This window comes from Palaemon carinicauda, chromosome 6 (assembly GCF_036898095.1).
Source record: "Palaemon carinicauda isolate YSFRI2023 chromosome 6, ASM3689809v2, whole genome shotgun sequence".
NCBI lineage: Eukaryota > Metazoa > Arthropoda > Malacostraca > Decapoda > Palaemonidae > Palaemon > Palaemon carinicauda.
This window is the reverse complement of record NC_090730.1, coordinates 152,916,049-152,929,202: the sequence shown is the minus strand read 5'-3', so window position 1 is coordinate 152,929,202 and position 13,154 is coordinate 152,916,049. Positions and strand designations below refer to the sequence as shown.

General features: G+C 41.7%; 2 protein-coding genes across 6 annotated transcripts in view; one reads left to right on the top strand and one right to left on the bottom strand.

Moving 5' to 3' along the window:
- Positions 1-1,143, bottom strand: part of LOC137643287 (histone acetyltransferase type B catalytic subunit-like) — a 64,655-nt gene extending 63,512 nt beyond the window's left edge. Inside the window, exon 1 of the mRNA XM_068376126.1 lies at positions 945-1,143. Coding sequence (XP_068232227.1) covers positions 945-1,143 — 199 coding nt within the window. The remainder of the gene's footprint in view (positions 1-944) is intronic.
- A 2,847-nt stretch (positions 1,144-3,990) lies between these two features.
- LOC137642739 (uncharacterized) overlaps positions 3,991-13,154 on the top strand; it is a 69,594-nt gene continuing 60,430 nt past the window's right edge. Inside the window, exon 1 of one of the 5 annotated variants that reach the window (XM_068375572.1) lies at positions 3,991-4,048. The gene's annotated coding sequence lies outside the window, so the exon portion shown is untranslated. The other 4 variants (XM_068375575.1, XM_068375574.1, XM_068375573.1 and 1 more) reach the window with 4 other exon arrangements.

Here is a 13,154-nt window from a genome sequence, read left to right as displayed (position 1 = left end):
ATTCGCCCCAACCCTTCTATTTTATCCTATCCATATTCACTAAAATTATGTGAACACCCGTTTCTGTTAATTGATATTGAGCTTAGAATATTTTATTTTCCCTCAATGAAAAAGTCATGTCATTGTAATGCTTTTTAATAGAAAATTACGTCATCTAAATCCATAATCTGGTAGGGAGAGAGAAAAATTGTTTCATGCTCGAAATCAGAAATTTATCTAAAGACCTACAAATACAATATTATAATGTTAATTAAATTAATCATATCAGCACAAAGTAAAATTGTGGTTTGTGGTACAGGTACAACAAGCGACGAACCCGTTTTCAATGCAGGGTCTTCATAGGTAGCTTAACTGTTCGCTGAGATCATTTGCCGTGTCCGAGTAACAATGTCGCTAGCGGGCGGGAAAATGTTTGATATGCACAAACATACACGCATCTTACATTATAACTATTTACTTGTTTGTATGTAATTTACATTAAAAATCATCAAGTAGGTAATCAACCAAGCTAAAAACTGAATAGCTTGACATATCAACTATGTCTCACATTTGACTCGCATATACTATATTCCGAATTATATAAGATATTTAACCAATATTGATGCTTATCTTGACCCAAGCTGATATGTCAAGGGTAGGTCGACTATTGTAGTGATCTGTAGTCTACTGTCTAAGAATACCGGACATACCATAGCCGGATGCAAATTTGCAAAATCAGTGTTGTACCAAACACACACACACACACACACACACACACACACTCTCTCTCTCTCTCTCTCTCTCTCTCTCTCTCTCTCTCTCTCTCTCTCTCTCTCTCTCTCTCTCTCTCTCTCTCTCTCTCGTTACTATTCCACTGCAGAACAAATGCCTCAGACTGACTGAGTCAGACGTGCCCTTCTACTTGCTTATGTTTATGGTCTTACTGTATCACTACCAGCCCACACCCGCAAACTTTATTAGTTCTTCAATCCATCGTCTTCTCTTCCTTCCCCTTCTTTTATAATCTGTAGGTACCCATTCTGTTATTCTTATATGTACTGTCCATGCCCATTTCTTTTTCTTACATGTTAAAATATCCTCTACTTTCGTTTTCTCTCGTATCCATGTTGCTCTTTTTCTGTCACTTAGTGTTATTCCCATCATTCTATCGTTCCATAGCTCTCTGATTGGTAACTAGCTTTTGTTCTAAGGCTTTAGTAAGGTTCCAAGTGTCTGATGCATAAGTTATTAATAGTAGGACCATCTGATTAAATACTTTTCTTTTTAGAGCCATTGACATTTTAATTTTTAATATCCCATTTTGTTTGCCAAATGCTCTCCATTCCATGCTTATCCTTTTTTTAATTTTGGTCTCGTGTCCAGGGGAAACACTGTCTGTCCTCGGTACATATATTCATAAACAATCTCTGGAGGTTCGTCCATAACTTATTTGTTGCATATGCATTTTCATTGAACATTATCTTAGCTTTACTCATATTAATTTTCAGTCTTACATATCTACTGATTAAAGTCTAGCTGTCTTTCTATCTGGCCTAATATGATCGCTGTAAATATTTTATATATTACGGAGAGTAAACTTAATGGGCGGTAATTTTTCGGGTCTTTTAGTGTCTCCCTTTTTGTGATTAGTATAATGATAAAGTTATTCCAAGCTGTAGAATTAAGCGGGCTTTACTACTGTACTATGAAATCGCCTCCATCTAGTATTAGATCATTTTTTAGTCTATTTTTCCTGCTGCTTTGCGCCTCTTTTCACTCCTTTTCATGCTTTCTTTATTCCTGCTGTTATCCTAGGTACCAGCTTCGTTGTTTCATTATATCTATTAGCAAAGTTATTTCTTATATCACTATTGTATAGACATTCTCTGCAATTTCTGTCACTTCATCTCTATTGTGGATATTTCCATTTTCATCTTCTAGAGTAAACATCTGGTGGCACCCTGTTCCAAATCTTTTCATCAATTTGATGCTTCCTTTCTTGGGTGTTTCCTCAATTTTTGTCTGATTTTGTTGAAGAATACCTTGGGTTTTAGTTTGTTTGTCATTTTGAATAGTTCTGCTTATTCTATTTCATCTCTTTTGCTTAAATTTTATCCTCATTTCCAATATTTCTTTATTAGATTTTGTAACTTTTCTGACAGTTTTCCTCTCTTATGCTGATTCCTAGACAAATTTAGTTAAATTACTGTTCCTTTCTTCTTTTCTTATTTCTAATTCATCGTGTAGCTAGGAGTACTTATTTTGTATTGCTAAACTAAACGCATCATATTTTTTTCTTATTACAAGACTGCTTATTTTCTTTCTTAAATTGAATTTTTCTCTTTCGTTCCTTAAATCTAAAGAAATTTTTCTTCTCGTCATTCCATGATAAATTGACTTTAACGTGTTTAACACTGTTACATCTTTAACTAAATTGACTTTTTCACTGAGAATAGAATCTATTTCATTTCTTATTTCTCTATTTGGGCTTCTCCTTGTCCATTTTCTATGTTCCTTTTTATAAAAGAAGGTGTTAAGGAATTTAAGATTGTATCTTTCAACAAATTTTACTAAGCATGTCTCCTCTGTTATCTCCTCTGTTATTCCATGTGCCTACTTCAAATTTACCCACTATCGATTCTTCTCTTATTTTGAGCTACTTTATTATTATTATTACTATCCAAGCTACAACCCTAATTAGAAAAGCAAGATGCTATAAGCCCAGGGGCTCCAATAGGGAAAAATAGCCCAGTGAGGAAAGGAAATATGTAAATCAAGTCTCATGTTTTTTTTTCTACAGATATCTCCAGATTTTCATAAAAAGTTTCTATTTCTTCCTCTGTAGGGGAAGTTGTTGGTGCATGCATATGAATGATTTTCATTTCATACTTCATATTTAGTTTGACAATTAATCCTACAATTCTATAACTCGTACTACAAAATTCTTCTATTCATAATCTCTCTCTCTCTCTCTCTCTCTCTCTCTCTCTCTCTCTCTCTCTCTCTCTCTCTCTCTCTCTCTCTCTATATATATATATATATATATATTATATATATATATATAAATATACACACACACACACACACACACACACACACACACACACATATATATATATATATATATATATATATATATATATATATATATATATATATATAGAGAGAGAGAGAGAGAGAGAGAGAGAGAGAGAGAGAGAGAGAGAGAGAGAGAGAGAGAGAGAGAGAGAGAGAGAGAGAGAGAATTTACATCTTTTCCTTCAATCTTATATAGCCTACAGTATATATATATATATATATATATATATATATATATATATATATATATATATATATATATATATATATATATAATAGCAATGAATTGCATATTTTTTACGTATTTATCTCTACAATTATTCTTGTTTGTGTAGACCTATACTGTATTAAGTTTGGAAGCTAATGGTTAGTATTTGGTTATTCGTTTATGTTCTAGTTAATGTAGATATATCATCTACTACGATAATGAGTTGTGTATAATTAAATAATATATAGACCACAGCAGCAACACAAAATTACAATAATCAATTTATATAAATGATGAAACTTGAGTTATGCTTTCATAATGCAATACGTGGGCCTAAATTTATGAATATTTACAGAATCAAAATGGTAATTGTTGATATGATTGAAATGTTTATGATAAATCTCATGAATGACATATAATGTTATCGCTACCAAAGCAGGTGAATCGTGAATACTAAACACAATATCTCTCACTGTGACGTCACTTTTGCGCTTTACAAAATGGCCATGAAAACAAAGTCCTTCTCCGCCAGTGTTCGATTCTGCTCACGAAATTTGAGATTAGAAATTATTCTTTTTATCTTGAAGAAATCAAAACACGCATTCATATGATATTTATATTCAATAAAATATTTGAAATATTTTTATTATATAGATAGTAACCGCCATATGATATAATGGATCGTCCGAACACCACTTCTGCGTCGGCCTTGTTGATTACTCGCTGTAACTTGTGAGGGGATGCAGTCGTGTTTCTCGGGAACGTTTATCTCTAATTACAATGGTATTCTCTTGTTTTCATTTGTAAAAATGTATCAGTAGTTTAAAGTTACGCATAGAATAGTCTTGCCCTATATGTCACGGTGAATCAGACAAGTGTCATCGCATAAAGTGGGTGAAAATGTTAGTGCGGGTGAAATGGCGGGTGTGAAGTGGCAGTGGTTAGTCTACCCGAAGGCTCACGAGATGCATTACGGTGTGGAAATTTTTTTATCTGGATTTCTTGACGACTACGCATGTGTTGCACCATGTCATTCAGTGATGAGCAATGTGTGTATAAAAGCTTTTGGTTCAATATGTGTTGGCACAGCAGTGGTAGTCTGTGTTAAAGTGAGTTATAAGTCCCAAACACCGCTTCGTGTATTTGTCTAATTTCAGTGCTGGTTTGACTCCTTCCTATAGAATGGAAGTTTTGTAAGTGTTGAATTGATTTTCAAATCTAATTAATCGGAAACTACTTTTATCCCTGTGTCTGTCACTGAATGGAAATTAGGCTCTGGTGTGGTGCTGCTTGGTCGATCGCTGGAATATAACCAAATCCATTAAATGCAAGTCATATGTTTTTGTCATTTGGAATCCAGCTCAACCTAACCTAACATATCCCATTAAGTCCAGTTAATTTGGTTGTTTCATTTGGAATCTAGCTCACCCTAACCTAACTTAGTGCATTTAATCCAGTTCATATGGCCATGTCATTTGGAATCCAACTCAGCCTTACCTATCCAAGCCCATTAAATCCAATTCATATGGTTATGTCATTTGGAATCCAGCTCAACCTAACCTAACATATCCCATTAAGTCCAGTTAATTTGGTTGTTTCATTTAGAATCCAGCTCAACCTAACCTGCCCTAGCACATTTAATCCAGTTCATATGGCTATGTCATTTGGAATCCGGGTCAACCTAACCTACCCTAGCTCATTAAATCTAATTCATATGGCAATGTTATTTGGAATCCAGCTCAACCTAACCTACCCTAGCACATGTAGTTTTTGGGGACAGGGCAATATCTTTCTTATTACTTGCCAAATCGTTTTTCATTATGGGGAAGATGTTCTTTACAATGATCCAACATACCATAATATGATGTTATTTTATCATTTTGAATAATATCATAATTTACCTTTACCACGGCAATATTTTCTAAGTTCAGCACGGTCCGAACGCAAGTCACGGGTAGCTCCTGCTTAGTTTCCAACTTTCCCGATAGATAGAGCCCGTGTCATCCCAGTCTAAGAAACGTTCGTTTTTAAAATTTAATACTGTCCGGTCAATCTACATATTAATTCCTCGTTACGTTTGTAGTTTTTAGGGACACGTCATTTATAGTGATATTTGATACTGCTATGATAATTATCATGAATTGTTAGGTTAGGAAAAGGTCGTTACAATGCGTCGTCCGCTGAAGCCACGGCCAACACTCTATCGTAAAATTTCCCGCAAGCAGTGTTTCCTGTCTGACTATAATAACACCCGTTTGGCGGCGCTCGGTTCGCCTATCAGCTGGTGGCGCAAGCTTGAACAGTTATCGATGTTCAGACTTATGTTTTCGCTAATTCCAACAATCTTCATTTTTAACCTCTTGTTAAGATTGTTATTTCGTTGGGACACGTCCTAAAATTATGCAGAATACTATTTTGTTTTATATACAACCAAAGGTTTGGCTAGCCAACATCTAGTTAAGATATTTCGGTAGATAAAGCCAGTGTCAAACATAGCAACCGAACTAAACCTTTCGTTGGCCGCGTGATTTCAAATTTTTAATACCCCCCCCCCCCCCAATTACCCGAGATTGACCTGGAGTCGACCCTTTCCAACTCTAACCACCGTAATGGGTAGACGTGTTTCGTACAGTTACTCTTTGAGCGATATTGTTGAGGTTATCACTCATATTGATCAAATTGATTCGTTTAAGACTAAGGTATATACACCTACGTGATTTTACTCGAGTTACCCCGAATTCTTTCATTATTTATTTCGAGAAGGCCTCTTAGGGGATTTTAGGGGTCCATGTGAGAAGTGTACAATTGATGTTGCGACATCGAATGTTAAGGTAAGCCCGAGTACTTTTTTATCATGACAATGTGGTTAAGATATAATTTTGAGTGCTGCCCATACCTTTTTTTGTGTAGGAGAGAGACTTACGAAGGGGGTCCGGGGGCTTACCCCCGGGTAGGGGTAGTGACCTGGGAACTACTAGGTTGGGTTAGGTTGGGTTTGTGGGGTTTGTATGTTAGCGACAGTGTTTTGGGGGTCGCAGGGGGCCGTTAGCCCCCCCTCGGTTATTTCACGAGGAAGGTAAGGACATGGCTTGTAGGTCAGGTTAGGAGGGGAATTTTGGGTTGTCCATTTTTCTCGCACGTTTCCGACATCCATGACCAGAGTGGTCCTAGTATGTAGATTGTTGGGACAAGCATTTACAAAACTAGTGAATTTAATATTTCATTCCGTGATCATTCCCGCGAAAAAGATCAGATTTTGAACTTTTTTTTCGCACGTTTCCGACATCCAAGACCAAAGTGGTCCTAGTATGTAGATTGTTGGGACAAGCAATTACAAAACTAGTGAAATTAATATTATTTCATTCCGTGATCATTCCCGTAAAAAAAAAAGAGCCGATTTCGGACTTTTTTTATTCGATTTTCGGCCGGTCAAAGGCCTGTCCCCATAAACTACAAAGGCTCCGCTATGTCATTTGGAATCCAGCTCAACCTAACCTACCGTAGCACATTTAATCCAGTTCGTATGGCCATGTCATTTGGAATCCAGCTAAACCTAACCTACCCTAGCACATTTAATCCAGTTCGTATGGCCATGTCATTTGGAATCCAGCTCAACCTAACCTACCCTAGCACATTTAATCCAGTTCGTATGGCCATGTCATTTGGAATCCAGCTCAACCTAACCTACCCTAGCACATTTAATCCAGTACGTATGGCCATGTCATTTGGAATCCAGCTCAACCTAACCTACCCTAGCACATTTAATCCAGTTCGTATGGCCATGTCATTTGGAATCCAGCTCAACCTAACCTACCCTAGCACATTTAATCCAGTTCGTATGGCCATGTCATTTGGAATCCAGCTCAACCTAACCTACCCTAGCACATTTAATCCAGTTCGTATGGCCATGTCATTTGGAATCCAGCTCAACCTAACCTACCCTAGCACATTTAATCCAGTTCGTATGGCCATGTCATTTGGAATCCAGCTCAACCTAACCTACCCTAGCACATTGAATCCAATTCGTATGGCTATGTCATTTGGAATCCAGCTCAACCTAACCTACCCTAGCACATTGAATCCAATTCATATGGCTGTTTCATGTGGAATCCAGCTCAACTTAACGTAACCTAACATATGTGCTGGGTTGTAACTTGATCGTTCGCTTGAGGGTAGAATGTAGTTTATTAGAACAGGCGATATCTTTTTTATTTCTTATCAAATTATTTTTTTTATGGGGAAATATTCTTTATTGTGATTTGATATACTATAATATGAAGTTATTTTATCATTTTACATAATATTATTTACCTTTACTACGACAATATTTTCTAAGATCAGCCATGTCCACATACAAGTCATGGGTAGCTCCTGCATAGTTTCAAAATTTTCCGATGGACAGAGCCCGTGTTTTCCCAGGTTATGAAACTTTCGTTTTTACTGTTAATTCCTTTTCTAAGTTTTTTGTTTACTTCTGAGAGACTGATTGTGGGATACTGCACATGTATTGTTTACATTCCCTTTTGGCAGTTTTTTTACCCAGTCAAAGAATTTTTAAGAACCCTGTATATATCGATGGGCCAGACCTCTTGCATGCATAGAAAATGTGAGTTTTCTTCCCATTTTCTAGTAGTTTGGCTTTTGTGTTGCATTGGTCCACTGAATTTTTATGATTTATTTACTCAATGGATTTTGTTCGGCCGGGCCTGCTCCTCTGTTCTGGCAAGCGATGCATTGATGTGCTGTGCACGCCAGCCCTATGGGCTTGTATTATGGTGTTATTTTAATCATCAAGCTCATTCGGTTCAATGTGATAAATTATAACATAAACGAATACAGTATAGCTATATAGTACTTACATTATTTGATGATTTGAACATTGCCCTAAAGCATATCGGCTTACCATTGAGTGTTGATGTTTTGTTTTATGTCTACTGTATTTCACCACACTAAACTGTTTACAATAGCCTTTGATAAGAAACGTTTATAATTATTAAATTTTGGGTTTTTCAAGTTACGAAACCATTCACTTGTATGAAAAGGTCAAAATTTTGGTTTTATTATAATTCCGTGGGTAATGATACAAGTAATGCTTTCCATTACTACTCCAACCGTTAGTTAGTGAAAGGGATGGGGGTTGCCGGCTACCCCACTCACACACGTGGGTTTAGCATCCACTTTGCTTTTGCCTGCCTCGGTAGAGTGTCTACGTTGCCGCTCTCTCCCTCCATAAACCGGACTTGCCATTTGACTTTTTACAATTAATTCTTTATTTACTTTTCTCTTTTAAGAATGTTGGTTTCTACTGACCGGCCTCATGCACGCCTCTCTTAGGCCTAATGCGCGCCCCTGCGGTACCTTAATGTCTGCCCTTGAAATGGATCCTCAACAACTGTCCATCTTGTCGAGGCCAACGGTGTGACCGGAACATCACTTGTCGGGAGTGGTCTAGCTCCCTGGGGGAGAGGTATGTGGTCAGGGTCTTCCCTTGAACTCTCCCCGAAGCTGTTCCTCGTCCGGTCCTCTTTGAGGAATGGCAGAGTAGATGGTCTCCCGTTAAATGAAGTTCTGTTCGAACTCCTTCAGTTGGTGGATCCTTCTCCTTTGGGCTCAGTGCCGGATGGCCTTGGTGCTGCTGCCCACCCCTGCTGTGGCTGACACAAAGACTGCCCCCCCCCCACTAAATCTGGGGGAGAGCAAAGTCCGAGGCAGTGTTTTCCTTGGGAAGGCGCGCTCTCTCTCTCTCTCTCTCTCTCTCTCTCTCTCTCTCTCTCTCTCTCTCGTCACGCTGAGCCCCTGGGGTAACAGGACTTTGAGCGTTCAAACTCTCATCATGCTGAGGCTTCTGGCTCTCATTGCATTGATCCTCTGGGCTTTCTTCACTTGATGGCTTCTTGCTATGCAGCAGCATTTGTGACTTGTTAGCAGCTTGTCACTCTACAGCTGTTTGCTATGCGTTAGTTAGGCCCGTCTCACCTGCTCATCGTCACTCGTTTTTGGATGAGCCATTGTCACCTCGCCATCAGGTGGCGATTGATCGTCTCTCTTTACAGAGAGACCTACACTGTAGGTGAGATGAACACCATTCTCGCCAGCTGAGTGAGTGTCGCGCTCTCCCGTTAAGTGCCAGCGACTCCCCGAGATTACGCAAGTCTCCTGCCAGGCGTTCACTAAGGCGGGTCTCGCCACTTCACCTGGACGATCTCCGTGATCAGCCAAGGATATCGCGTCCCGTTTATAACATCTCTACCTCCCCTGACAGCGAATCCAGTGTCGTTGAGCTCCTATGCCATGGGATCGGCAAAGGGGCTAGCCCTTCGGGCAGAAGTCGAGACCATGCTCAAGAGGGATGCTCTCCAAGAGGTCGTCGACGGCTCCCCAGGTTTCTTCAGTCGACTCTTTCTTGTAAAGGCGTCTGGAGGCTGGATACCCGTCATCAACCTCTCAGCCCTGAACAAGTTTGTCAAACAAACTTCCGTTCAGCATGGAGACAGCAGAGACGGTCAGACTTGCAGTGAGACCGCAAGACTTCATGTGCGCACTGGATCTAAAGGACGCGTACTTCCAGATCCCAATCCATCCGTCTTCCAAGGAAGTACTTGAGATTCAGCCTAGACAACAAGATCTACCAGTTCAAGGTGCTGTGTTTCGGTCTCTCCACAGCACCACAGGTGTTCACCAGAGTGTTTACCCTGATATTTTCGTGGGCACACAGGATCGGCATCCGTCTCCTTCGCTATCTGGACGACTGGCTGATCCTGGTAGACTCGGAGTCGACCCTTCTTCGACACGAGACAAGCTTCTGGGACTTTGCCAAGATCTAGGGAGCATGGTAAATCTCGAGAATTCTTCTCTGCTTCCATCTCAACGACTGGTATATCTAGGCATGATATTGGACACCAATCTCCACAAAGCCTTTCCATCAGACGACAGGATAGCAAGGCTGAGGAGGGTCGCAGAGCCTTTCCTCAGACGAGAAGAGCTTCCAGCCTAATCTTGGTTACGTCTCCTAGGTCACCTGTCCTCCCTGGCCCGTCTAGTTCCAAATGGCCGTCTCATGATGAGATCCCTGCAAAGGCAGCTCAAGTCTCGGTGGAATCAAGGCTATGATTCCCCGGACATTCTGGTCCCTATGGGGCCTGCGGAACGGACGGACCTGCAGTGGTGGTTGACCGACGGAAACCATCGAAAGGGAGTGGATCTTCTCGTCCTCCCCCCCAGATTTGATGCTGTTCTCGGACGCATCAAAAGAGGGGGGGGGGAACGTTCTGAACCACAGGATCTAAGGCCAGTGGTCAGAATCAGAAAAGTACCTCCACATCAATCTGCTAGAAATGAAGGCCGTATATCTGGCCCTTCAACAGTTCCAACAGACCCTGGCGGGTCACTCTGTGGTGGTGATGAGCGACAACACCACATAGTGGCTTATATCAACAAGCAGGGAGGTACCTTTTCACAACAGCTATCCCATCTTGCAGTAGAGATTCTGAGATGGGCCGAAGTCCACTCGATACCACTATCAGCTTGCTTCATTCCGGGCAAAAGCAATGTGCTCGCCGACAGTCTGAGCAGAGCTTCGCAGATAGTGAGTACTGAGTGGTCTTTGGATCCTCTAGTACCCAGCAAAGTCCTGACTTTGTGGGGTTCCCCGACAGTGGACTTGTTCGCGACAGCCTTGAACTTCAAGCAGCCGCTGTACTGCTCCCCAGTCCCGAATCCCAAGGCACTCTGGCAAGATGCCATCCAACAACGGTGGGACAACATCGACGTCTACTCCTTCCCATCGTTCTGTCTGATGAGAAGGGTGCTCAACAAGACTAGACTATCGGTCAACCTGTCAATGACCTTGATAGCTCCGCTATGGCTTCATGCAGAGTGGTTCCCGGACCTTCTGCAGCTCCTGACAGAACTCCCCCCACGACACGAGCTACTCAAGCAACCACACTGCAACATCTTCCACAAAGCCGTAGCATCGCTTCGGCTTCACGCCTGGAGACTATCCAGCATCTCCTCACAGAGAGAGGCTTTTCGCAACAAGTTGCGGAGAGGATGTCTGGACACCTGCGAAAGTCATCTGCAGGGGTCTACCAGGCGAAGTGGAGAGTCTTCTGTGGTTGGTGTCGTGGGAGGGGTATCTCTCCCCTCGATGCCACTATTCCAGCAATAGTAGAGTTTCTTGTGTATTTGCGGGAGGAAATGCGCCTTTCGGTCTCGGCGGTGAAAGGCTATCGCTCAGCCTTAAGCCTGGCCTTCAGGCTGAAAGGAATAGACATTTCCTCCTCGCTGGAACTTTCTTTGCTCATATGAAGCTACGAACTTACCTGCCCTCAGTCGGAAGTGAGACCTCCTCCATGGAACGTGGTTCGAGTTCTCAGGTCTCTGAAGAAACCTCCCTACGAACCATTACGCCAGGCTTCAGATCGCCACCTTACTTGGAAGATTGTTTTCCTGCTAGCATTGGCCTCGGCCAAGTGAGTCAGTGAATTGCATGGTCTCTCGTACGACATCGCCCATTCAAGGGGATGGGGGGAGGTAACGTTCAGATTCGTCCCTGAGTTTGTTGCCAAGACTCAGAATCCGGGAGTGCCCTAGGTTCGACTTTCCAGGTTTCGATTCTTCATTCTGTAACAAATGACCCAGACCATCTCCTACTGTGCCCAGTGAGGAGTGTGAGGTTGTATCTTAAAAGAACAGTTGCAGTTCGTCCCCAGGTGCAAGCCTTGTTCGTGAGCACTGGGAGAACGAAGAGGAGGGTCACCAGGAATACTATCTTGGCCTGGATTCGCAAGGTAATACACCTGGCCTTAAATCCTGACCCTTCTCCGTCACGTCGGCCTAGAGCGCATGATGTCAGGGGCATAGCTACGTCCCTGGCCTTCAAGAAAAATTATTCAGTGACGCAGGTCCTATAAGCTGGGGTGTGGAAGCGTCAGACCACCTTCACGGCCCACTACCTGTAAGACGTGACACACAGGAGGCTCGATACGTTCTCTATCGGTCCTGTGGTGGCTGCACAACAGGTGGTCTAACCTCAGGCTCCTTAATGGACAAGTAACAGAAGGTTGAGGGCATTGTTACCCAGTTGTAGTCTGCGTGAATGAAAAGATCTGTCTGGCCCTTATTCTTTTCTTCATCCTCTCTTCCCTTGGAGAAAGCAGCATCCTGGGTTCTGTGCACAGCTGACCTCGAACCACTGCAGGTAATCCATGCTCCCTTGTGTTCCTAGTATTAAGTGCACAGTAATACTGTCATGTCCCCAAACCCTGACGAGGTGGTATTGGGAGAGTCCTAGCCTAGATTTCCATCTGAAGAACTCCAGGTCAACTTCCTAGGACGAGTCACTTCCTCACCTTCATACATAGCTTATGTAGGCCGCAGCAGTTTCACAGCATGCTAGCGAGGCGCAGGGACTCCTTATTTCTTGAGTACAGTACTTACACACTCGAATATTGAGTCCCCGGGCAAGCCAAAGCCAGTATGGCAGGGATTTACCTCCCTTCCTAAGGGTTGAGTCACCCCATGTAAATAGCGTGGTTTGTATTTCAGTTACGGAACAAATGACAAATTCGTAGATAATTTGTATTTTTCCTAACTATACAAACCTTGGCTATTTACACATATTTGCCCACCAGCCCTGTCCCCCGGGATAAGTCCTACCTCTAAGCAAAGTGAAGCACTCACTGGTGTGTGTGAGGGGGGGGGGGGGTTTAGCAAGCTACCCCTCCCTACCATCCACTAACTAGCGGTGGGGTAGTAAACCCTCGTTAAAATTCTAAAGACTCGTCATTCAGCTACGCTGAAGTAATTACCCCCATGTAAATAGCTAAGGTTTGTATAGTTAGGAAAAATACAAATTATCTGCGAATTTGTCATATTTACTTCCTTACAG